This window comes from Tetrao urogallus (assembly GCF_951394365.1).
Source record: "Tetrao urogallus genome assembly, chromosome: 3".
Lineage (NCBI taxonomy): Eukaryota > Metazoa > Chordata > Aves > Galliformes > Phasianidae > Tetrao > Tetrao urogallus.
In genome coordinates, this window is record NC_136815.1 from 84,236,208 (window position 1) to 84,263,463 (window position 27,256).

General features: G+C 40.4%; 1 protein-coding gene across 4 annotated transcripts in view; it reads left to right on the top strand.

Annotated features, from left to right (window-relative positions):
* The window catches only part of PHACTR1 (phosphatase and actin regulator 1), a gene marked incomplete at both ends in the record, with an annotated part of 284,448 nt that overhangs the window by 203,473 nt on the left and 53,719 nt on the right, over positions 1–27,256 (top strand). For 3 of the 4 annotated variants that reach the window (XM_079533808.1, XM_079533809.1, XM_079533810.1), the window contains 2 exons: positions 13,527–13,607; positions 20,753–20,938. In XM_079533808.1, the coding sequence (XP_079389934.1) occupies positions 13,527–13,607; positions 20,753–20,938 (267 nt within the window). Of the gene's footprint in view, positions 1–13,526; positions 13,608–20,752; positions 20,939–21,844; positions 22,052–27,256 lie in introns of all 4 variants that reach the window. The other variant, XM_079533811.1, reaches the window with a different exon arrangement.

Consider the following 27,256-nt stretch of genomic DNA (forward strand, 5'->3'; position numbering starts at 1 on the left):
TCACATTTCAAGTTTGCATTCCACTGACACTTTTCATACTGCACTGTCAAAATGCAATCAATAATAATTAAGATTTGTCCAACATGAAACGCGTGAAAAAATTAAATAACAACAAAAATCCTCACTCAGCTTTCTCAGGAGTTAATGAATAAAAATTGCGAATCCTGCAAGACCTATGATGAAAGTATCCTAAACCTGGCTGACACAATAGCTAGCGTGCTACTTTTGCAACTAACACAACCCAGGCAATGAAAGCTAAATCCATTTTTGTAATTTCAGCTGCCAGTATGTTGAACCCTGTATTACTTAACAGGACTGATTTAATCATGCAAGAAAAATGCCCTGACAGGCATCGTAAGGAGATAAAATTCAGGTTCCTTTCAAAGGCAAATTAGATGCCTTTGTGCATTCCCAACAGTTTGGTAATTGAATACACTGTAGTTCGGTGTGTTAGGATCAAGGGTGTTTTCTCCTGATTCATTAAACACATCCTTTAAAGAAAAACGTGGTTGAAGTGAGACATAGTAGATCAAACCAAAGTCTGTGCAATTTAGTATCTTTCTCCAGTCAGCAGATTTAGTAGAAGCAGCCTTTCAGTATATAACATATATAAAGTATATAAAGTATATAAACCCATATATGTATGGGCTGTAAGAAAGGAGGAAACAGACTCTTTAGCAGGGTCTGTTGTGATAGGACAAGGGGAAATGGTTGCAAACTAAAAGAGGGGAGATTTAGTTTGGATATAAGGAAGAAGTTCTATACAACAAGGGTGGTGAAGCACTGGCACAGGTTATCCAGAGAGATGGTGGAAACTCTGTTCCCAGAGACATTCAGGATCAGGCTGGACAGAGCTCTGAGCAAAAGAATGGAGCTGTAGGTGTCCCTGTTCATTGCAGGGGAGTTGGAATAGATGACCTTTAAAGGTCCCTTCTAACTCAAAGGATTCTATGATTCTATGAATATGTTAGAAGCAGGGAGAGTATGTACTTATCTATCCTCTGACATCCCAAATCAGCTCCCGACACTCAGAAATTCATGAGACGAAAGTTGTATCCAGGCACCCAGATCTAAAAGGCACTTGTGGGCTTATTATGCATTATTATTTGAATAATGTTATTTTAACCAAATTACATTTTTGGCCTTAATGGACGTCACTTCCCACTTAATTCCACAAGAGAAAAATACACTGCGCTTTTTTTTTCTTTCTTTTTTCACATGCACACAGACAGTTTTCTTTGGTGCTCTTTATTTCTTGTATTTTACAAGTGAGTGAATTCTGTTACAAACCTCCACTGTATTCCCAATTAGCAACCCATTGCCCAGAGTAAAGAGCTCTGTTTTGCAGTGTTTGCTCTAGCGTGGCCCATGGTCCCAAGGGCAAGTAGTGCAGACTGACTTGCTTTTCTGTGTTGTTATGTTTCCTCATCTGGAGCAATGGAATGTGAGCAGGGTGAATGAGAGCAGGAGCTGCCACAGGTAGTTCCAGAGCAAAAGCCCTTCTGCAATGAGTTTTCAGTTATTGGGTCCAGAACAGCCCATGCAGATGCTCTAAAGAGCCAAAAGAAGCCATGTGTGGTGCTGCTCCCACCACTGCATAGAATGTGTGTACTGATGCTGGTTTGTACCCCAATTTCTCCTTCAAGGGAACTATCTGGTTCATGCAGAGCACAGCCAAGCTGACTGCTACCATGCACTTTTGTGAATGTCAGGGTACCAGAACCTCAATATAAAAGATGACACAAAAAATACAGCTTCATTATTGCTTACTCATGTACAAGATACGCCATCCCTGTAAGTGTCCTTCCTTTTTCTCCATACCTTGTTTGGTTCTACTGTGTCCTTTTGGCAATTGACAATCAGACTGGCATTAGCCATAGATTAGCACAGAGGAGTTATATTTATTTCCTAATAATTCCTGGTTACTGTTTCCTGTTTTTCTCTTCTTTTTCCTACACTTCCCAGTCATTCAGGGGAAATGACTATTAGCTGTCATTGTGTGCATACAGTTAGGGCAGACTTTTCCCAAATGTGTTTTATTTGCTTTTATCAATGTTGAGTTTTGTCACTTCTCATTTAGTATCATAAGATCTTCTGTAGCTCTTTACAGTCAGCTTAATTTGGCCACAGTCAGCAAATGTTGCTTTCTCCCTGTTGCTGCCCTTTCTACAATTAATCTTTGTGGAAAAGAGAGCAGGGCCTACCACATCTCTCTGTTGCATGTATGGGACATTCCTCCTCGCTTTCTAAGTGTTATTAATCCTCTGGAAGACACTCATTCTCATCTTAAGCAATTTTTATTGCTTTAATGACTTTAACAAAAGGTTTTTGGAACTCCAGAAGCACTATATGGAGCAGAACATTCATTCATTGGCTTCCATGAGCTTCTCCCCTCAAGTCCAGGATGTTTCTTCTCTCATCTCTCTTCTCTTCTAGGTCTCCTATTTTTAGGTTTATCCTGTGTACTTTTTCCTAGATTGGTGGTATGGAAACCGAGCTCACTGGTCTGTAATTCCTAAGCAACTTTTGGTCTCTTCACAATAACAACTTTTTAATCTTATCTAGGTTATATGCCACATAATATCCTTCTAGGCTGCTGCTTTTAACCTTAAGTCATCTATGAATCTAACAGTTCTATTTGATTTTCTGCATTTTTAACAGATGCACTTTGTTAGTCTCTAGGCAGTCGAGACACTTGAACTGGAATGCTGAGATACCAGACTTCATTTCTACCTTTCTTTTATGTAATGTTATGTACCTTTGTAATGCGATAGAACTGCAAGAAATGTGTTTGGGCTATTATTGGATCTCCTGCACTTCATTGTCCTTTCTGCCTATCCATCTCCAAATTTGCCTCATATCAGTACTTCAGTTCAGAAATGTTATTGTCTAAACTCTTTGACACCTTCAGCTCTGTTTCCCCATCCCATCTGTGTTTTTGCAGACAAAAAAAACCACCACTATAATGATATCTAATACTAAATGTAAAAATGCTGCATTTTCTCAGATCACTTCAGCATCGTATTTCCTAGAGAGGAAAATAAAACCACTTTATCATTGGTGGATGTTAAAAATATTAGCTCCAACTTAAATAGTGGAACAATTCATGCTACTAAGCGGGATGGTGCATGCAAATTCTCATGAAGCTATTCTGAATTCATGTGACTGTGGCTGAGATCCCAATCTCCTCCTCCTTTTTTGATCTGTTGTTTCTGGAGGACTGGCTTGTATTGTGGAAAGTTTCCCTCCATATGGGGAAGTTATGTTTTTAGCCAAAACAGATCAAGACAATCAAAGGCAAACAATCAGACCAAGCCTCGAAATACGTTAAGTATACTGAAATGACAAATGCACAACATTGCTTGAACAACTTTCAGCTTCCAAAACAGGAAGTAGACCACACTATTGCAATAAGAGACTGGTGTTAAAGAGAAATAAATACATAAAACTTTGTTTTATTTCAGCATTAAGTCTGCTATGTGCTGACCAACTAGGGCTGTTGCACAAGCTGGAAATATCATCCAAAGATAATTGTTGGATGATATGACAGCTGCAATTTGGGAATTTTCATATTTTGAAGGAAGTGTCTGTTGCTCTGTGATTCAGTCATCCCTATAATCAAGTCTTAAATGAATGATTTCCTGTCTAGTTCCTAACAGAGCTCCGTGTTGAAGGGATGTGGGCAGTTCATGCTCATAACAAATGTATTTTTAATTTGTGGGATCTTAGTTGACATTTTCTGGGTGTACAATAGGGTAGTGATGGTCTCCCAGAAGAATTTGATATCCTAACAGCTTCTCTGTCAAAAAGGTGCCAAGACAATTTTGGATTTAAATAGGTATTGCTTAGTTCCAAAGCTGTGCTTTGTGATGTTTATTTTAAATACGTATTGCTTAGTTCCAAAGCTGTGCTTTGTGATGTCTATTTTAAATAGTTGTACATATGGATGTAGATACACAACTATCCAAACAATCCATCTGCTTTGTGTGTCTATTTGGGAGTCTGCACTGTATTAATCATTCCAATGTCAATGAAGGATTTTTTTCCTAAACTATAATTTACAGCAGCAGCGTCACGTGTGCAAACAAACACTTTGGGGCATCAATTTGTGCTGGTATTTTTCATGTTATCCCAAATCCCTATTAGGCGAGATAGGAATTTCTAGTAGATAAAGCTGTCTCGATAGCCAAAGCGAAATTTCATTAAGGAGTAAGGCACTATTTTTGCACATCTGTCTTTGGGTACCAGGCAATTTATGTTGGTGAAGTTATAGCTGTAAGGTAAATCCAAGCTGTAAAATGAACAGCACAGCAGTTTGCTGTCACTATAAGAAGAGCTGTGTTGCTTGTCTTACTGATTGCAGCTGTTTCTTCTGTCAGCACTGTCATCCTCCCAGATGGCAAACAAGGGGACCAGACACTGGCCAGTAGTTTGGTTATCATCTCCCAGTAGTCAGTCCAAGCAGTCATCTTCCCTTCCTACCCATCCACTGTAGCTGCTTTAGTTCTATCTTGATATTTTCCCCCATTGTTTCTGCGTCAAGAAAACTGACTTCTTCATCCTCTAAAAGTTACACCATATAATCCAGTTTCCTGACATCTGCCAGACTTGCTTCTGTATTATCTACTCTGTATTATGCCATCTGGACACACTGTCTGATGAGGAGCAAATCCAAAAGCAGCAGCTTGCCTGGTTATTTATATCCCATGTGTAAACTATTCTGAAGAGAATTCTTTTCAGCTGCAGAAAGTCACTTGAGTTGTATTATTCAAGCAGTGCCCACCGTGTAGATGATTTGGTTCTTGCTCTGAGGAAAGTGCCTTCAACTGTTAGGTAGTGGAACATTGCAAAAAGGCATTTCTGCCTTTGCAGATGACACTGCAGATCCCCAAAATCGGTATCATCATCTGGGTACCATCTTGGAGCAAAGGAAGCACAGTTCAGAAATGTCACCTGGCTGCTCACTGATTAGCCTACTGATTAGCATAGCTGTTGTTTCTTACATTGCAGAAATCTGAGACTGGGAGGTGCCTTAAGCAAGCTGAGTTACTTTGAAAAAGCAGCCATTCTTTCAGCTACGCAGCTGCTGCTGTTCCTACAGATTTCTTTTTAATAATTTCAGCTGGCAGTACCAACCTTCTCTGATTGCAAAAAAACCCCACATTCTCAGTTCAGTTGATGCCACAACTTCTGCGTGTTTGTTACAGGGCAGAAGCCTGTAGGAGAAGCCATGATTTCATTCACTTGTGATTCATCTGAAGACACAGGTGGATATTCTGTCATTGTGTCAGCTGCCTTCTGCTGGCACTTAGGACACAGCTTCATTTCACTTAGAACAATGGTGGTAATAGCCATATTCAATTTATCTTTGGTTAATTAGGATGAAGTAGGAATTCAGCGTGGGCTCTTAAAGCCTGCCAGGTTTCTTACTTGGATGAAAATCTTCAAAGAAGGCAGTACCACCCCCTTCCATACTGTTTTTGATGCCTAAATTATATATATTCAGAATTCCCAGGATATGGCTTTCTGTGCTGTAATCACACTGTAATTGTAGGGCAGGTGTTCTCTAATGTATGCTATGTTACGTTCCTGCTAGTTTCTTTAAATAAGCCACAGAAGCTCATTTTTCATTAAGTGATGTGGAAGCAACATATTTTGGTGATTCAACTTTCCAGTTCTAGTATACATAAGAAATCACAAAAATGCTTTGCTACAGTTCCCAGAAAAGAATGCAAGGAATGCCTTTTCTTCTTCTTTTTTATTTTTTGCAACATATTCTGGTCAGCTCTCTGAATACTTCCTAGCTTTCTGTACATTCCTACTCCAGTGTGACAGGAAAACCAATTATGTACAAAGAGAGTTGTCCTGGTTTTAGCTGGGACAGAGCTGATTTTCTTCAAAGCGTCTGGTACAGCTGGGCTTTGGGAAAGAAACCAGTGTTGATTACACACTGATGTTTCATTTGTTGCTGAGCAGTGCTGTACAGAGCTGAGATGTTTCAGTTTTCAGTTTCTCATACTGCTCTGCCAGCAATGGGGCTGGGGGTAAACAAGAAGCTGGGAGGGAAGAGAAGCAGGACCTAACCTGGCCAAAGGGATATCCCATTCCACATTGCATCGTGTGAACAACCTATAAAACCAGTTGGCTAGGGAGTCTGTTGCTGTTTGGGGCCTGGCTGGGCATTGCTCAGTGGGTAGTGAGCAGTTGCTTTGTGCATCCCTTGCTTTGTGAGTGTTGTGTATACATGTATATATTGTTTGTTTGGGTTTTTTTTCTGATTCTCTCCCCCATCCCACAGGGAGGGTGGGCAGTGAGTGAAAGGCTGTGTGGCGTTCCACTGCTTGCCAACTTAAACCACAACAAGGGTGAAAATGCAGGTCTTTTCAAAATACTGTTCATAGACTATCACATGACATTGACCGAGTGGAGTTCTGCTTTGCTTATTAGCTGAGCAGTTGGGGACAGTGCCATTTTTCTTCTGGATGTCCAGGGACTTATTTTCTTCTCACTTCCATTCTCTGATATATTTTTTCAAGTCCTTTGTTATATTTGTAAAGATCCTTTATTTTAGCTCGTGTTTTCATGCATTCATCTGATTGCAGACTAGCTCTGTTGAGCCTGTGAAATCCATTTTGTTGGGTTTCTTTGGATCTAGTTGAAGTCCAGTACTTTTCCTAGGAAAGTAGCTTCTTTTACTGATTTTTTTAAAATAATTTTGTATATGAAAAATATACAGTCTATCTGTACTCGAATGAGATTTCTGATTTCTTTGGTTCAGTTCCTTCTTTAATTATATTAGAGGAAATCATTCAAATATTGTTTCTCTGGCTTTCCTTGTGTTTGCTGAATTTGGATTTGTACACTGACTGTATTTCTGATTTTCACTACTGTTTTGTGATCTTCTTTGCTTATTGGGGTTTGTAGTACTTTGATTAGTTCCTGTAATTCTGAAACTCTTTGTCCTGAGCCTGTCTTCTGACAGTTGACTTTGTATGTAGTAACAATCAGTATAAATCTAGTTTTCTTAAGGTTGGTTTCACCTTTTCTGCAGTTTAACTTTCATCAGATTCCATCAGTAGGGAGGAAATAATTCAATTTTCATCTGTAGCCAACAGGTCTGACAACTGTTATATGTTCCAAACCTTTCTAATTAGTAATTGGAAATTTGAGGTTTGAGCCTGCATTCCCAAAGCAATGTGAACATTCCTACTGTGTAAGTTCCATGGCTAGGCTATGGCAAATGACAATTGTCCATGCTCCTACTCCAGTGCTTCTTACAGGAGATGGATTGGTGTCTCAAGTTTGTCTAAATGTAGAAGCAATATGCCCTAATATCATCTCTGTGTTTTAGGGAATCGTAATCTAAAATAAATCTGTTTGTACTTTCAGTACTAAAAATAAAATCAATAGTTTGTTTTGGCTTTGGGCCTCTTTTTTTCCCTGTTATTTTATTTGTATTAATTATAGATTAAAAAAACAGTGCATCTAGAAGGCTCATTTTATAGCCTAGTGCGTAGGCCACTGGCTACACAATGATTGCTGTTAATTATTTGCAGATGACCAAGTAGGTGTTCAGCTGAGTTGTTTCAACTTGTCTGTACCTCCCTTTGCTACTTCTACAGCAACAGTAATATTGCTTTGCTTCTCCTGTGGTTTTAGTTACTCATCCAGTGGGGTATCAATACTGTTCCTATTTTATTAGTCTTATAGCACCTACCATAGAAGTTTTCCAAATGGTTCACATACTGAAAGGGATCGATTTTGTCAACACAAAGAGTCACCTGGAGAGATATTTATAGTATTGTATTTTTTAAGAAACCAAGCATAACTTTTAGTACCCTTACATCTTTTTCCAACTGACGTTCGCTTATTTGTAATTTCATATAATGGAAGTGCTTGGCTACAGTCAGAACAGGAAATTCATAGGTAGACATCAGTCAAACAGATGCTTCTAATCCTTTCTAGGTAGTTATCAGAGACAGATTTTGTAAATAGTACTGTTGTAGGAAAATCCTGGCTGAGGCTAGAGAGACCCAAAGCTTTGGTAAGAAACTTCAAATCTCAGATACTCAGAAACCTGTTAAGATAGTTTTCCTTCCTTCAGGCTCCAAGAGATATGAAAACATTATAAGAAAAAAGAAAAAAAAAAAGTATTTAGGGCTAAGCAAAGCAAAACAGTTATTTCACCCAAGCTATGTTTTACGATTGTGCAAACCTCAAGCTCACAGCAGTGATGCTACAAATATTGAATCAATCCTAAAATTAATAGAACTCTGTATGAGCTGGCACACCTTTGTTTCTCTCAACTTTGTCTGAGACTTTTGTCTATATCTTTCATAATTTTTTCTCCTGTCAATGTTGATTTCAAGATTAGATTCAGTCCTCATTTTGTGCTTCTCCAGCTCAGCTGCTCACTGTTAGCTTCCTTCGCAGTCTGGAAAGAATAAAGGCATTTCCAAGGTGCAGTTTAGCCTGTTTTAGATGCTACATTGGGCTGAGGTCAGTAATGTTTGAGAATTGCTCTTACTATATAAGGGGACCAGTTGGAATCAGAAGCTCACACTGTATAAATTTAACAGGTGAATCCTGCTCTGTTTGATTATTAAGAAAGTCTACATAGGTAGAAGAGTTTCAGTCTGATGCAACATGTTATGGTAGATAATCACAGAATCACCAAGACTGGAGAAGACCCCCAAGGTCATCCAGTTCAACCATCTACCTCCCACCAATATTTCCCCACTAAACCACGTCCCTCAGCTCAACATCCAAACATTTCTTGAACACCTCTAGGGATGGTGACTCCACCATCTCCCTGAGAAGCTCATTCTAGCACCTGACCACTTTTTTGGAGAAGAAATTTTTCCTAACTTCCAATCCATATCTCCCCTCAAGCAACTTGAGGCCATTCCCATTTGTTCTGTTGCTAGTTACGCAGGAGAAGAGGCCAACTTCCAGCTCACCACAACCTCCTTTCAGGTCATTTTAGAGGGCAGTAAGGTCTCCCCTGAGCCTTCTCTTCTCCAGACTGAACAATCCCAGCTCCCTCAGCTGCTCCCCATAATTCTTGTGCTCCAGACCGCTCACCAGCTTTGTTGCCCTTCTCTGGACGCTCTCCAGAGCCTTAATGTCTTTCTTGTAGTGAGGGGCCAAAACTGAGCACACAGTACTCAAGGTGTGATCTCACCGGGGCTGAATACAGAGGGGTGGTTAATTTCCTTGCTCCTGCTACCTGCACTGTTTCTGTTACAAGCCAGGATGCCACTGGCCTTCTTGGCCACCTGGGCACACTGCTGGCTCATGTTCAGCCAAGCATCAACCAACACCCTCAGGTTTTTTCTTTCACACGTAATCCATTCACAGCTGGAAAATTCTCCTTTGCAAATCTAAAGGAAATTAATGATAGTTCTTCTTAACATTGCGAAATTATTGGTTCAGTTGTTTCTAGTTACTCAGAACTGAAACATTAGCAAAGCAATTTTTTACCTATTGAATTCAAATATAATTGACGCACCAGGAAGCTCCTCCTCTGTGCTTCATTCATAGCTAATGATTTTTGCTTCCTAAAATCATCATGAAGATTATAACGACCTTTGAAAGGAGGAATTCATGCAAAGCAGCCCCCAGTGCTCTTTAGGCTTAAGGGCAACCTCAGAAGAAGGCAGAGTTAAGAGTCTGCCGGGGCTTTAGTTTTGGTTGCCAGATAAATAGAAGGGGCAGGACTTGTGGACACCCCTTGGTTTAAACAGCAATATGACAAGTTATGTGAGGGGGAGATGCATGTTGGAAGAGTTCACCTGGGATGTCTTGGTCCTGGGGCAAAGAATGGCAGGACAGAAGGGTCAAATATCCTGACTACATAAATGCCTCTTTGGCTACTTAATAGAACAGCAGAGGCACTTGGCACAAAGGCAGCAGCATGCTTCAACTTCTCAGCTGGAGGAATGGCCCACAAGCACTGTCGTCGTGGAGCACAGCAGATTATTAGAGGAATAAAGACAAAACTGTGCTTGATTTCCAGAATGGAGGGGCTGGAAATCCTCATGACCCTGTCAGGGCTTTTCTGTTCTTAATGGGTCTGCCACAGAGAAGGCTGTGTTTGAACAGTGGAGGGGTGCTGCTCCTGGGGAAGAGTTCAAAAGCACTAGCTCAGGAGCATTAATAAAAGTATTTCCCACTGTTTATTCATCAGAACTTGAAAGTAATAGCTACTGCAGAGCTCAGTGGCAAAATCTGTACATTTGTGTCATAAAATACAGATATCTCACTTCTAGAAGCTGGTAACAGTATTTGTTGGGAAACGGGTGAATTTGTTAAGATAACTAGTTTCTGGTATAAGCAGTCCCCAAAAGGGGGCTTAATGCTTATTTCTAATCTCCTGGAAGATTGTACAAATGAACAAAATGAGGTTAATCACCAAGGAAAATCACCAATGAAGCAATACATCTTTTCTTAAGTATTAATTATAATTTATTTGCTCCCATCACAGAATTTACAGGGTTCTCATGAATCGAAAATTAATTCGGAGGTTTTTTATTTACTGTACTTTTTTTTAATTTATTTTATGTACTCTGAATGGATCCCCTCTTAATTGAAAGTGAATGAATTCATTCTGTATCCGCTTTCTGCTTGAAAATAAAATCCTTCGTAAAAGATCTGGCAATCTTTGTCAGAGAAATCGAGGCAGAGTGAAACATTTGATTGTACAAGCTGTTAGAGCCTAATGAGTTCTGCATTTAGACACTTGCATGCTGGTTTTTTTTTCACTTGATCCTGCAGTAGCATAGCAGTTTACGCATTTAAATGTGCAAGACTTGTTCGGGAGGAAGATTTGTAATAAGAGAAAGCAGCATGTTCCATCGTTTTAGTATAGCATCTGTTATTATCATTCAGTGCTGCTCTTAGCCCAGCATGCCCTTCCTCTAAATATCTTATTAATTAAACTGGCTTAGTAGGAAAATAATTAATACTTTCTGTTCTATGCCTACTTAGAAAGGATTTGGAAACTGAAAAAAAGATTGCTTTCATCTAAGCTTCAAACTGGCGTGGTTTGATTTGGGTTATGGGGGGTTTGATTTTCCTTTTGCCATTCTGGATTAGAAACAGATTACAACTAAAAGGAGATGTGTGAAAGAACCTATGTATTTAGTCTTCTGAAAATTTAGATAGACTGCTAGGTGAACTGCAAAATAATCTGTGTTTGTGAGAATTCTTGCCCTATATTTGAGTATGTTGCTCTGTGACAGTTTTGGGAAAGTTGCTCCTCTGCTTCTGCATAGTATTTACTTTAGGACTCAAACCCCAGAAGTATTACTGGGTTTCTTTCTGCTGCTTTTATAATGTGATGGGATCGCCTGGTTACGAAGTCAGCAGTAATTGTGCTGCATAACTAGCTGAGTGTTCACAAGGCAAAAGGGTGGAATGAGGAACGCCAGTGGGTGCCAGTGCCTGTGCAAAATGACAGACATGTTTGTGTCCTCAGTGGTTGACTTTGATGGCTTGATCTACACACCTCAGGGGGTTTGTACCTTTTGTTGGCCATTCTCACCTGGCTTATTTCTGTATGGTATATGAAAACCAAGCATCTTGTATGGAAATCTATCTGCTTGTATACAACATATGGTTGTACTCCTGCAGTCATGTGCTCGGATTTGTATGTAAAGCGTGAGTCTGTTACTTTGCTATTTCTGGTGAAGTTCAGAAATAGCAGAATTTGCCTCTCTCTTTGTTTTGTGAAGAATGCTGCTGGCCTACAAACAGAAACTGCTGCTTTGCTGCTGGTTTGCCCTGCTTAATTGCCCTCCAACCAACACAAGCTGAGTGCTCTACTCTGTTTGCATTTGGGGAAAATTACTGTTTCTCAGACTTATTGGAAAAGGAGTTCAGTAAGGCCAAATTAGTCTTTAAAGACAGGATTTTAATGATCTCTGTGGTGGGAGAAAGCTCAAAGATTAGCTGTAGCTTGTTTTGACTTTTTTTTTTTTTTTTGGAGGGACTGATGGTGGCTGTTCTTAGAGAAGAAGCTTTAAATGCCATACCAGAACAAGGCTGTTTGGATGCAAGGAAAAGACAGATGGACAGCCAGTCTACAAGGCAACTCCGCAGGCTGATTGCTGGGGTGTCTATCTGTCAAAAGCATATTAGAAATCTAAGTTCTGCTGAAAGGCAGTGAGGTGCCTAAAGCACTTCTTAAACTGGGCTGTTACAGTAAGAGCTTCAGAAATAAAACTGTGCCACACAGAGGGCCAATGGGGCTTGTACTGCCATAATTCTGATTGATGTTGAAGCTCAGAGGGTGTGTTCAGAAGAAAGCAGGGGTTTTATTAGCTACAGATTGTGTCTGCTGGCTTTCTCAGTCCTAAAGAATACATGTTCAAAGCCGATCTTAAAAATGGGGAGATCTAAATTGATATTATGGAATTGAATGCTTTATAAATCAGCACTGCCTTGTTCGTGCTAAGCCACTCGTATCTGACAGCAAATAAATTGCAATGAATGCAGTGTGTCAGTGTAAGCACAGCTAATTCACCAAGTATATTGTGTCCCTCTGGGAACAGAGAGCAGCCAGCAGCGCCGGAAAAGGTTACATCCTCGTGTTTTCAGGGGCAGAGTGTTTTGGAGCCCCTTTTGCTTTAAATCTGCCTTGGGGAGACTGAAGAAGCAAAGTCTCAGTTCATCTGTGTGTGCATCTGCGCTGTGTCTGATAGGGGAGCATATGGCAGAAGCGGTTCGCCCTTAACTGTGCCTCTTTTTTGGCAAGCATGAGCCTGTTTCTCGGAGAGCGCACACAGTCACAGCCCCTCCTGCACATCACTTCTCGTGCCCCTTGCTTGCTGCCTTTCAGCAGTTCGCCTGAATCCATGTCCTCTGTGATGTTTTGGTTAATTGGACATTGTTTTAATTACTGCTGAACTAAACAAACATGAAATTTCTATCTGTCATCTTGCTGCCCCGGTGACCACAGTCTCCAAGCAGCAAATACAGGACCCAGGCTGTTGAGCCCTGGTGTTAAATTACTGTCATGGAGTGTCATTTGTTTGTACTTATTTTGGGGAAAACACCCCTCCAGGGAGAAGACTCCACTAAACAGCTCATTTTTGGCACTATCCCAAATGCCTTGTTCTACTCTCATTGGAGCTAGTAGCAAATTACTCTTGCCTTCAGGGCACCAGCGGTGCCAGTACTCTTCCATGGAGAGAGGACAATCCACAGCCAATCCACAATCCAGTCTTTCTCCATTATCTTTCACATTACTTTCTTTTTTACCTTTCCCTCACAGACATTTGCATTATTTTTTTGTTCTCTCTTTACTAGCAAGAAACACTTGGGTCATGTATCCAAATGGGAATTGAGACATGCCCTCAAATGAGCCAGTCTGTAGATGTTTCTCTCAATATGAGCCTTACTTCAAAACCAAGGAGTTTCTTTGGGCTTTTGACTCATTTGCTACTGACTGTAAATGGAGAAGAAGCGTTTTGAAACATTTCCTTTCTTTTCTGTTAATAATCCCCCTTCTCCTTTGCTTTCAGCTTTGGAAAGAAAGATATCAATGAGGCAAAGCAGAGAGGAGCTTATAAAACGAGGAGTGCTAAAGGAAATTTTTGATAAAGGTAAGCGTTCTTCTTTTCACAATGTTAAATTGACATCCCATATAGTTTTATGGACAGATTTCACTTTGTCATAACATTAAGAACTGGCAATACCATCTGGAATGGCAGAACCGTACAGAATAAGGTCTCCAAACATCTCTGGGTGGATCTTGCAAATAAACTTGTAAGCTAATCAGAAAGTAAAGCAGTAAAAATATAAATCACAACACTGTACTGTAGTCACCTGCTGCAAAACAGCAAGGCATCCCGACTGAGGGGAGATGGAATGGGTCTCTGCATGCATTTATTATCTCTGGTTGAGTCACTGTAGGATTAATGGTTGTGGAGAAGAGAAATGTTTTTAAGGTTTGGGACTGTGTGATGAGCATAGAACACTTGAAACAACCCAGAATACATAATAATAATATTTCCCCATTCAGAATTATTCGTTTGTTGAGTTGGTGATGTATTACTTATACAAAACACCATTATTTTACACAGGTAGCATAACGAATAATTGATATCACGTATTTGTGAGTACTTAACTCCAGCTTTTGTTTGTTTGCTGCTTCTCTTGTTAGTAACTAAGGCAATTAATTAAGCAAACTGTACTGGCATGCCACGGTTGTATTTTAATTTCGGTAGAACTGAGGTATGTACTTTGATGCCTCATTAATTCCAAGTCTAGAAGTGATTAACAATATCACAACAAAACCTGGTAAAAGTCAATCAAAGTTATAAACTTCCAGAGTTTTTCTAAGTAGGATCTATGTTAGAAAATCTGGACCATTTAAATCTACTTTGATCTAGCTTGTTGGGAAAGAAGAGATGATGTAAAAATTTACTAGTCCAAACAAAATCAATGTGCAGCTTGTGATTACTTTCTGTGGTTTTCATCTGTTACCTATTCTAGATGCTTTTTAATCCTTTGAGGATGCCTGAGCTCTTACTATGGCTAGCTGTCTTGAAAGTCATCCTAGATGCAAGTGCAGAGTAGAAACCACAACTGGCCAAAGATTTTCCCTTTTTGATGCCTTGGTTTTTGCACTTTCTGGACAGTGACTTGGATTGAATGTGCAGCCAGGTGTCTCCATTGCCAGCAAGGTTCCTGGTTCAGCACCCTGGGGAGCTTGGAAGTCAGCTTCTGGTCATCCCTACACTCACCTTCATAAAATCTCTCCTGTGCAACTTGATCCTGTTCTCTGCCTTGAAATTGAGGGAAATTCTCCCTTCTCTCCTGCAAAGGGCTGCAGTAGTCTGTAATCTTCTTTGTCGCCTGGTGAAGTAGGCATTATGTTGTCTGGAGGTCCTCATCATGGAAACAAACAAAAAATCTCCTCTTTGTAGTCATTTTTCACCTTTTCATATCAGAAAGACCTAGTATGAAATACGTGCTGCCTTTTCCTATTTCCAGTACAAGATGTAGAGACATCAGACTTTTATTGTCAGGTGCAACTAAACGGGAAACTGTCACTCAACACAGTTAGATGTCTAATTCAGTATCTTCACCTTACTTCCTGCTGTTTGCAAACACAGAAAGCTGTGAAGTTTTTAAGGAGTCCTTCCTTGAAAGAAGCAGAGCAGAGGGGAAGATAGTTGCGTATAGGTATAGCAGTGGTGATCACATATGATTTAAGAATGTAAGTAAGGCAAAATGTGTAGAGGAAAAGTAACATTTTCTTCATTGATATAGCAGGACAAGCATAGTTCTCATAAAGGGTATTATATCTCACTGCAAACCTTACACAGAAATAACATTTTCCTTGTAGTTCCTGATAGCTAATCTCCAATACTTTGTGGAAGTGCATCACTTCATAGCAGAAAGCTTTATTTGATGGTTGTTTCTATGCTTTCTACGCCAAGAATCATCTTGCACAGACAACACACGGAACCAGTGCTAAATCTCTGCCTTTCCAAAGAGGAGACCAAAGCTGAGGAGTGATTATTTTGCCTTTTTCTTTCTTAAACAGATTAAAGGAAACCATACAGATAGACTGACATAAGAACAGAAATTCTGAAACTGCAGTGTACTTAGTGTTATTTTATCATCTATGCTGAAGAAAACCAGAATTAGACAGCCAGTTTGTTCTCCTGTTGTTTAGTGACTCTCTGACTGGTTTGCTTTGGGATTTGCTGGCTTTTCAGGTGACTGTGTCATCCAACAGGTGAGAGCTAACAGAGCACAGTAGATCACAGTGTTCACACAGAAGAGTCACTGCATTCCAGCTGCTATTTTTGGGAAACAATAAATGATTTTATTATTTCGGTGAGCCTCGTACTTAAATTGTTGAAGTGAAACCACTCTAGCTTGAAGTGCAGGGAGCTCATTTCTTGGCAAGGTGCAGACTCATGCCCAAATAACTTTTCCTTCTTTTATAGGTTCTGTAACTTGAATCTTCTGAAAATATAGGCAAAGTCTGTATTTATTTCAAATACAGTGTACTTTTAGAAAAACAGCACACTGAAGAAGTATCTGATTAGATGCGTTCCATTCTAATAGTTTGTGGACTGGCAGAGCCAAGAGCTCAAACAGTGAGCTCTTTTCATCAAAAGATGAATAGCTTTGATTTTAACATCAAACTGTAACCATTTCAAAAGCGACTGTCTATAGAGTTGCCCAGTGTGCTATGATACCAGTCAAAGAATTAAACGGACTGGTAGCGTTTTCATACCTCTTCTTTAATCTGAATATAAACAAATTTTCCTTTAGTGGGAAATTCTGAATGTGTATACTGATCATTTGCTTCGCAGATAATAATGCAATGATTCCTCATGGGTGACCTTCATCTTCGTATTTTTGTACTGTCCATCTGAACACAATGAGGTTTTAAAACCCATATTTCAAATTACCTATGTCCTGTCAGGATTTGAAAGTGTCGTGTGAATGATAAACGACAAACAACAGAGCTCAGTGTTGCATCGCCTCGGCATGGATGTGCCCCACCTTCCTACCCTTCACCATCAAGAATAATTTCCTAGCTGTTCTTACTTGAAAGCAGGCCAATACTGAGAAGACAACTGAAAATGGAAAGTGACACGGGATGTAGAATTCTCCATATCATTTTCACTTCCTTGGTCATTTATCTGTGGAAGGAGCTCATGAGCTTGACATTTTTCAGTCATACCAGAAGTTCTCTATTCCAAGGTGTTCAGAATCAAAAGATACGGTGATAAGGCAGGCAGAGCTCCAAAGGAATGAAACAACAAAAAGACTGGTCTGTACCACCTAGGCACTGTCCACATGCAAATTGGGCTGCTTCACACTAAGACATTTTCGAGAAGTACCAAAAGTGAATCTGGTGAATGAGTTCCTGAGTACAAGTCATGCTTAATCATAGAATCACAGAATCATAAAGGCTGGAAAAGGCCTCCTTTCATCTCATCCACTAAGCTGTGCCACATCTACATGTTTCTTGAGCATATCCTGGGATGGTGACTGCACTGCTCCCCAGGGAAGCCTCTTTCAATGTTTTATCACTCTTTCTGAAAATATTTTTTTTTCTAATATTCAGCCTGAACTTCCACAGCACAATTTGAGGCTGTTCCCTCTCCTCCTATCTCTAGTTACCTGACAGAAGAGGCCAACCTCCACCTCTCTACAATGTTCTTTCAGGTAGCTGTATAGAGCTATAAGGTCTCTCCTCAGCCTTCTCTTCTCCGGACTAAGCAATCCCATTCCCTCAGCTGCTCCTCATAAGACTTGTGTTCCAGACCCTTCTCAGCTTCACTGCCCTTCTCTGGGCACACTCCAGGACCTCGATGTCTTTCTTGTAGTGAGGGGTTCAATACTGAACACAAATCAAGGTACAGCCTCACCAGTGCTGAGTACACGAGGACAATTTCTTCACTAGTGCTATTGGCATTACTGACCATTACTGACTGGTGCTGTTGTATACTGATACAAACCAGTATGCTCTTGGCCTTCTTGGCCAAGATGATCTGCTTCATAACCTTCCCTGATACCAAGGTCAGGTTGACAGGCCTATCATTCCCCAGATCCTCCTTACAACCCTTCTTGTAAATGGGAGTCACACTGACTCCCAGTCATCTGGGAGCTTCTCAGTTGACGAGGTCTGTTGATAAATGATGAAATGTTGTTTGTCAAGAGCTTTTGCCAGCTCCTTCAGTACCCTGGAGTAGATTCCATCTGGCCTCGTGAACGTGTGATAGTCTAAGAATTACACTAAGCTGAGAGTTCAAACCCTCATCCTCCAGTAGATAAGACTGGTGCTCAGTGAGCAGTCCAGCTGCTAGGCCAAACAAGCTCCCAGGGTCCACCTCTTTTGAGCATAACATCTCCATGTTTCTGAGCCTTCACCCCATATTGTTTTTTTCATATGCAAAGGTGAACCAACAAGTCTGGGTTGAGTTTTCTGCATCGGAGAATTTTCTCTGAGGTTCTGCTTCTTCCATGGCAGGGTGCAGGATCAGCAGGGCAGCATCCTTCGCGTGCTCATTTTGCTGCAGAGTTCATGTTGTTCACTTTGGTCCCTTCCAGATCAAACTGACTCATGCATCTAGGGAAAATCTTTTTCCAGTTAGAAACAGCAGGCTCTGAGAAAATGCAGCAAAGGATTTAGCGAGCATGAGAACAAAATATTGCGTTATCAATGGGCAAAATTAACTTTAAACTCTTAGTCAGTTCCTTAAGATTAATTGATTCATCCATATATATCATAATTGCATTACTAGAATTCTTTTCATTTGTATGTCAGCTAACTAACATAGCTTTTAGTGCTTTAAAAATAGCAATTAATTTGCCGTTTATATCTGATTGTCAAGCATGCCTCTGATCCAGGATTAATTCACATTGAGAGATTCTTCACTCTACAAATGATGATTTTATCTGTGTTTGATCTGTTTTCTGTGTTTTAGCAGCTCCCTTTGTAGCTTTAAGCAAGCTCAAAATTAAGGTATATGTTTCAGTCATCATTTTGTGTCGTCTGATCATTTCAGTCAAATCTGAGGATGATTTTTAGAGTCTAGATGAAGATTAGAGATATTTGGAGGGAAGATTAAAATAAGTTATGCTGTCAATACAGAGAACTGTCATGCTTGTTATTATGTTGGAAAATGAAAGTCAAAACCTTATCTGATGTTTTGCTTTGCTGAATATACCTTGAGAAGTGCAAAGTGCATTTAAGACTGTAAGATCAACATGTTACAATTGGTATCTCACTTCATTAAAATACGTAGATATCCTTAAAGAAAAAAATCTTTCTCTTAGGTAAGAATACTGCTTAAATTTAGTCCTGTGCTGAAATTAGTAAATGCTGCTGGATATAATCACTGTCTTTGGTTCAAAAAGCAGTTATTCTGCTCAGTAAATAGTTACAGTCTGTCATGAAACCATGCATCTGAGATAACAGCAGCCTTTATCCTGACCACCGTGAAGGGGCATGTTTATAAAAGGGAGACAAATCAAGAACAGGATATATAGTATTTCCACTGAAACAGCTAAGTCAAAAAAACATTCATCTTAAATGTTGGCTGAACTGTTGTTAGATCTTTGCTGTCTATGGAAATAAAGTGGTTTGTATCGAATGACCGAAGCACCTACAGTGAAGCTGTGCTGTGAACAGTTGGCTGAAACCTTCAGTTTTGATTAATGTTGCCACCTTTTGCCAGCTCAGTTGATTGCTCTGAAAGCTACAGGTAGAGTTTCAGGCTGCTGTGATGTAACAGTACACGGTAAAAACTCCAGTTCTTCAAAAGCACTGCAAGATAACCAAGAATGTCAAGACCTCGCTATTTCTAACAATACCAAAATAAACAATAGATCATCTTTACACGTTGTGCAGAGACTTTACAAGGCAGAAAATAATCTGATTTCTTTCCAGACTTGTTAATTGCAGTGTCTCGATGTCTAAGTGAAACTTAACATTTTTTTTATCTCTTCATTGTTGTTTTCCAAAACGTTATGTGCATCTTATCCCTGTGAGGGGAAAATGTGTACTCACTTGAATGATGTACATCTGTTTGGTACAGTGAGCAATAATATGGCTAGTCACAGTTGCCCCAAAATCAGCAACTAGAACTGGGTATTCTGAATTTGATTTCAAAAAATGATGATTTGAATGTGTGGTAACACCAGGCTCTCTTTATCTGCCTGCTAGGCTTTCTGCTTTACAGGTCACATTCTGGTTGTATTTTCAGGCTTCTACTCATAATGGCAGAATACTTCATAAAATTGTAATTGAGATATCTGTGTAGTCTTTGCCTCTAGGTACCAGAGGGCTGTGCATAACAAGTTCTGATATAAAAATCATGTGGGTTGATGCTGTGGAGAATGAGCTGATCCCACCCTTCTGTTCTATATTATTGCTAATGTGAAGTGGTATTTGATAGGAAAAAAAACTAACAATTGCTGATCCAGAAATGTTTGCTCAAATTGGTAAGTTATTGATAAGGACTTAAAAAAAAAAAAAAAAAAAAAAAAAAAAAAAAGACTTCTAAAATGTAATTTGCTTTATCTTAATATCAAGACTTTTACCAGGCAACTATAGAAATGTTTTCTTTCCCTTACTTATACTCTTGGTCATGCTGGAAGACTACAGTAGTTTTATTAGTATATAAAACAGTGGCATATGTCTGTGATTTTGTTTGTGCCCCTAAGAGTTTAAAAAATGGTGGAAGAGAATAATATTTGTTGTTATTATTATTATTGAAATATAAATCATGTATTATTGTGTTTGTCTTTTTAAAGAAAAAAGCTTGATAGCTTCACTTCCAGCCCATTCTCATTTTTCAGTTTGCAGCTTAAGTGGAGACAGAGGGAAAAACAGATTTTATCACTCTATCAGATGAAAGGTGACTGGGAGCCATCCAGCTTAGACCACATATCATAATACATAATTCATACATCACATATCGTATCACATAACAACCCTGTCAGGCAAATGAAATGCTGTCACACTTGTGTGAAACTGTTACAGACAGAACATCAGTCAGATATATTCAAAAATTATTCAATATAAGTTGCATTTTTGAGATCCGAACCGTATTGTTTTGATTGTTATCCCTGATTCTACAAACATACAATGGCTTAGTACAGGTTTCTCACTCACAAACAATATATTACTGTTCGCAGGATTCACTTTAAATTCTTTCAGCATCTTATTTATGTGCCTTCTGTTATCATTTTGCTTTCTTCCAAATATTAACAGATGGAGAGCTCTCCATACCAAATGAAGAAGGAGCTTTGGAGAATGGGCAGCCTCTGGGCTCTGGACAAGTGCTGAGCTCCAGCCAGGTATCCCTGCCAGCCCTAGCAGAACTGGAGTCAGGCTCAGCACCTGGGGAACCCTGCTCGTACGAGGTGCTCCCAACCACAGAGATCATGGATGGGACAGGTAACATCTTGTTGAAGACCAAGGTCTTCTGGTGGAGAAGGAGATAAAGCAAATAGGTTATCACTGAGTGCTCCATAAAAAAATGTTTGCTCCCTCAGCACAGCAGTAACTGCTGCTTCTACACAAGTAAAGTCTGCAAGTAAAGCAAAGTCTCTGCATTTTGTGAACTTATAGCTGTGGATTTCTCTCCTGCTACTTCTCAGGTGTGCCAATGAGCTCAAGTGGTCTGACAGTATTTTTAAACCCTGGGGTATGTCTTGTCCTTTTCTCGCCATGTGGTGTTGGGTGACATTTACATCACACAACTTTCAGTAATTAGCAGCCAGCTGCGCTGCCCTAGGTGAGGCCATCTAAGCTTCGTCCTCACTCTGTGAAGAGAGACAACAATCTGTACATCTAAGTTAACCACTCATTCTGTGTAGCACTGAGAGTCATGGATGAAGGTCAGATGAGGAAAAGTGACTAGCAAAAGTGCCCATCTGCCATCAGGTGAACTGCGTGACCTCTTTGAAATGGAATAGCCCTTGTTAGATGCTTTTACGGTTATAGTATTAATCTAAAGACCCCCTGCTAACATATAAGGTCCTGAGCAAGCTGTGGTGACAGACCATCCAGGATGTGACATTTGAAACATTTGCATTTGTATTCAACATGTGGGAATACGTCCCAGGCAGGCATACTGGAGCTGACTTCTGTCAGAGGTAATGGGAAATTCATCTGTTGTGTAGATGCGTGTTACTCTTTCTCTTTTTCTTCTTTCCTTCTTTCTGTGTTACACAATGTTTGAGTGAAATCTATTAGTCTTAACCTGCATTCTTGCTCTGCTTTTCACGTTCTACAATGGCTGTATCCGCTACTGCTTTGCTCGTAACGTTGTTGCGTCTATGATGTGGTTGTGTCCTCCAGTGTCTGAAGAAAGCCCCACATCCAATGAATCTGGAGTCCTCCTGTCCCAAGATCCTACAGCTAAGCCAGTCCTGCTACTTCCCCCCAAAAAATCTGCTGCTTTCCCTGGAGAACATGAGGACACCCCAGTGAAACAGTTGTCCCTCCTCAAACAGCCCCCTGCCCTGCCTCCTAAACCTATTGCCAGGATTGCCAGCCACTTAACTGGTAAGTTGGTGTTCCTAGACCCTCAGCGCTACCATTTCCCTTATAGGAAAAGCCTGCCCTTGTAGCAAAGTGCTCTGTGTCCTGTAAAGATATTCACCCATGTTGTTGTGTGTACTGGTAATGTGTGTGTTGTACCTAGGGCAGGTATCACTGAGCATTTTCAGGCTGCACCATCATCAGGGTTGCTTCAGGACTATTCCCCTCTCAGACATAATTACCTAATGCCGGCAGAGCATTTTCTTCACTCTTTTTTATCAAGATGTACCATTGCCACAAAAATTACAGAATGTGCATTGATGGGAAAGGAAATACCAAGAAAACACTGGATATCTTTAAATGCCTTTAATCATAAAGAGCATTGGGGTTGAGAGGAGAGGGAGAATTTTGCTTTCTGCTATTACTCTTTGTCACTTCTCCCCTCAACCACCATCTGGGCAGGTCCCTCTGCACACACCCTACATTTTTCCCTGTTTCTCTTTCACTTGCCCCCCTATCCTTACACAGGCTGTACTATCCCATGGCTTCTTGCCATTTTGGCTCCCTGTTCACACTTCCTGCCACCTGCTTCCTCTGGACTCCACTCTCCTGTCTGTCATTTAGGCCACTGAAACAGAGAATTATTTCATTTACATGGAACAAAAAAGGTTCCCTAAGTCCTTGCCTGTATCTTTTGAACAGTCTGCTCATAGTTTCAGCCACTTGCCAGGATGTAATGCCTTGAAATCCAAGCTCAAGATGAGATATGGTTCATCTATGTAGTGGGGCAGCTCCCGGTGTTCTCACTGGGTTGCTCTTCTGGTGTTAATGCTACTCCAGCCTTTTCAGGGCTAATGTGAAAAATATTCAGTTTTCCTTGTTTTATGTAGCTTAAGAAAAATATCAGGAAAGAGCTCATTAGGGAAGAACATGTTTTGGTTTTCTCTCATAACTGTATGTGGTCTCTTCATGTTCCTGTTTGGATGGCTGCACATTTTTGTTCAGTATAGTTTTGTTCATTTTATGTGGAATCTCTTTGCTTTCTTGCCTGCCAAAATCTACACATAATTGCCTTATACTACAAACCAAATGGGCATGGTAGCCAGGTAGCAGTATTAATGGCTTCAGGTGAGGAAAGTGACAGCTTCCTATTACCCTCCACTTCATTCTAATTACAAAAAGCGGCTCAAAAATGAGGCCAACATGACGAAAATATTTAAAAATAATAAAAATAAAAAAGGAATAGTGTCGGTAAGAAAAATAAGGTGTAGGAAAAACCTCTGGTACTAAGTAGCCATCATTCAGAAGCCTTCCTTTCATGGAAGATAGCAGAAGCATTGCAGATGGGTGCTTCTGATGGTTTGGGGGGTTTTTTTGCAGCTGGAAATTTTGTGTGAAGTAGAATTGGTCTTAAGCATAAATCAATTGCTTGATGGCGATGACTTTCCAATTAAAGTGAAATATAACTGTGACTTCTCTTAGTCCATGGTAACCTTCACTCATCTCTCATTCGATCATAACTGACCTCTTGTATGTGCATATGGACAGACTGTTGTACATGTGGGAGAAAAGAGCTGAGATTTAGATTTGGTTAAGGCATTCCTGCTAGAACAGAAAGCCTCATTTGTACACACTTTATAAATAAAAGCATTAAGCTTATTCTTAAGGATCCATTTACATTCATGGTCTAAGGATGTGTTTGTTCAGCTCCTTGTGTTCTCCAGTGGTAATCATATTAGCCATGTATAATTTTTGGAAATGAGCAGTCAATCCTAATGAAGCACCCTCATCAGTGAGAAGCAGAATTAAGGATATTCTTTTTCTAATAAGCCTAGAGACATCCTCAGCTTGTGTATGGGAAAACAGGTAAAATCTGAATCCTGGCATTCGAGGTGAAGATTGTTCTCTTTACGCACCCATTTCTCTATTAAATATTTTTTGAGAATATTGAAGGAAAGATTAAGAGATTCTGATCATGACTGGTAGGAAGGAACAGTGGCCTGTTAGCTATCTCTGTTCAACAAGAGTGCAAGGGAAAATGTGATCTTGTGACGGAACACATTTCAGTCAGAAGTTACAGAAATGCCTCAAGTTCAGACTTAACATGTTTGTATGTATGCAAATACGTGCATATGCATAACTATTTAATGTAAATTTGTTTTTTACAAATGTAAATGGGAACGTGATATTATAAAATCACTAAAGGTATAAAATCAGTAAAATGATGTCCCTTTGGGGTCAGATCTGGGACCAATGCTCTTTAACTTCTTCATCAATGACAGTGACATCTGAAGGTTTGCAGATGACACCAAGATGTGTGGTGTGGTCAACATGCCTGAGGGACAGGATGCTATTCAGAGAGACCCAGACAGGCTGAGCAGTGGGCCCTGGCTCAAGCAGTGGACCTCATGAAATCCAAATGTGAGGTCTTGCACCTGGTTTGCAGCAACCCCCGCTATCAGTACAAGCTGGGGGAAGGAAGGAGAGAGCATAGCCCTGCTGAAAAAGTCTGGTAGATGGCATGTTGGACATGAGCCAGCAGTGTTCCCTCATAGTGCAGAGGGCTGCATCAAAAGAAGCATGGCCATCAGGTTGAGGGAGGTGATCATACCCCTCTATTCTGTGCTGGTGAGGCCTCACCTGGAGTTCTGGGTCTGCATGTGGAGTCATCAGTACAGGAAAGATGTGGACCTGCTGAAGTGATCCAGAGGAAAGCCACAAAAATGATCAAATGGGTGGAACATCTCCCCTGCAAATGCGGACTGAGAGAGCTGGGGCTGTTCAGCTGGGAGAAGAGAAGGCTCTGGGGAGACCTGAGAGCGGCATTTCAGTATCTAAAGAGGGGCTGTAAGAAAGAAGAAGACACAGCCATGGCATGACTCTTCTCAAGGCCTAAGTGCCTTAAGAAGGGGATGAAGCCATGTGGGAATGGAGACGGTCCAAGAGCAGACTGTGGAGCAGTCACTGCAGGGGTGCCTCTGGTGCTGCAGAAGGGTGCTTGGTACTTTTCTCCACACCATCTCCCAATGGTCTTGGTAATGCTGCATCAGCACAGAGCATCCCTGTCACGGTACTGGGTGTGGAAATGCCATCACAGCCTCTCTCTAATTTTTATGCTGTTGGAACAAAGCAGCATGCCTCTCTTAATTGTTATTTGATTCCTTTCTAGCACAAGATGGGCAGACCCAGCAGAAAAATGCAATTCTTAATTGTTTTGATACTGTCGATCCACTGCTCTGCATTTCCTGTTGGCCTCCTCGTGAGCTCCTGCTGGCTTTCAAATATGATCATTATTATAGAAACTTCATGAGCAGAATTTCTTTCAATTTTCATTTTCCAATATCCACATGCAGTGCTCGGGCATTTAGGACAACGCTTCAGCCCCCGCATTTCATTGAAGATTAAGGAAGAACTGAAATCATCACCTGGGACCAAATTTAACTGAACTGCTGGGATTGAGTCTCTAGATTATCATAAAACTTTTAATGTCTAAACAACTCTTCCATAATTATGACACACTTATTACTTAATCACGTACAGGTTTGAGTGGTCACAACCCCATTGGGAACCAACATCCTGCAAAATTTCTCATTACTTTGTGCATGAAGAATCTAATCCAAAGGAGATTAATCAGACTTGCACACCTGGCTTCACACAGTTGGCTTCTCTTCTGTCACATTAGTGTTTTGTGCAATTATTTAAAACTGTAGTAATCTTCTACAGAGAAGACAGTTATCACAGATTCCTTGCTCATATTTCTCCTACCCAGCTACTTATTTATCTACAAATGTCAATGTCTGATGGATATTCCATACTGGAGACCATAAGCATTTTTATCTCTGCTTCATGCATCACAAATATTGTGACATTAATAAAAGAAAGAACTGTAAAATGCAGTCTCTTTCAGGATTTAGGCACAATGGACAAGTCATTCTGTCCTTTAATCCACAGTGGTGGTGGCATTTCTAGTAGTAAGCCTGGAACCCATGGGTTTGAGCGAAGTTCTGAACCATTTGTTCAGAACGCTTGCTAATCAGTCCACTCTGTTTAATTTTCAGTGCACAGCTTGTCACCATTACTGATGACAGTGAAGATGTATTGATACGTTTCTGTGTGAAGGGATCAAACTTTCCTTCTGTTGCAGTCATTCTCCTTTCAGCCTTTTTTTTTTTTTTAACAGGCACATATAATTCTCCTGAAGGTAGACAGTAGTCGAGTGGAGTTAATGGCTCTGGTTCACTTTCAAGGCTGCATTTAGACATTAGGAGCCCAAAATGCTAACCATACCCTGGGGTGCATCAGGCTCAGCACTGCCAGCCAGGCAAGGGAAGGGGTTGTGCCACTGTGCTCTGTGCTGTATGGCCTCACCTCGAGCACTGAGGGCAGTTGTGGGTGCCACAGTATGAGAAGGGCGTAAAACTATTACAGAGTCCATGTAAGAGCTACAAAGATGGGGAAGGGTTTAGAGGCCAAGGCGTGTAAGGATGAGCTCAAGTCGTTTGATTCATTCAGCCCAGAGCAGACGAGGCTGAGGGGAAGCAAGAGATACCTGCAGTTGGAATCTCTTTTGAATTCACTCTGTATATCATGTAAAAAAAATAATGGTGTATCATGGCACAGGCACTGTCAGGTGAAGATGTTAATTGAGCATACAACAGAAACAAATACAAAACTAACAGACAGATCTGCACTTTTCAATGTGAAAATGAAGATCTTAGGATAATTTTTGTAATTCAGGACGAGCTCCCGAAGTGAAATTGCCTGGAGCACAAATGTATGAACACATTTTGTTACTACAAACCCCATAGGAGCCTTATGCTCTCAGGGCTCTCTATAATTTACTCCTTTTTCTTACTTATCTTCTATTGAAGATGTGTTCTTTTATGGAGAATACAAAAAGAAGATATACACAACTAATGTGTATGTAAGAAAAACAGAAACGCAGTAACTTGGAGACCTGCTTGTGCTTGCAAAGAAAATCTTGAAAGTCTTTTTTTCCTACTGTACAGTAGGCAATCTGCTTTAGTGGAGAGGACAGTGCCCTATCATTTGGCAGTCCCCTGAGTTAGATTTCAGTCTTGATGCATTGGAATTTTTGCCTTCAAGAGAGGCAACACTGAGCAGATATCATGTCTGTCAGGCGAAGTTTGTGGCTGTCAGGCAAAGTCTTGGTGACTAGAAAAAGGGAAATATCAGTGCCATATTCAGGAAAGGGAGAAAGGAAGACCC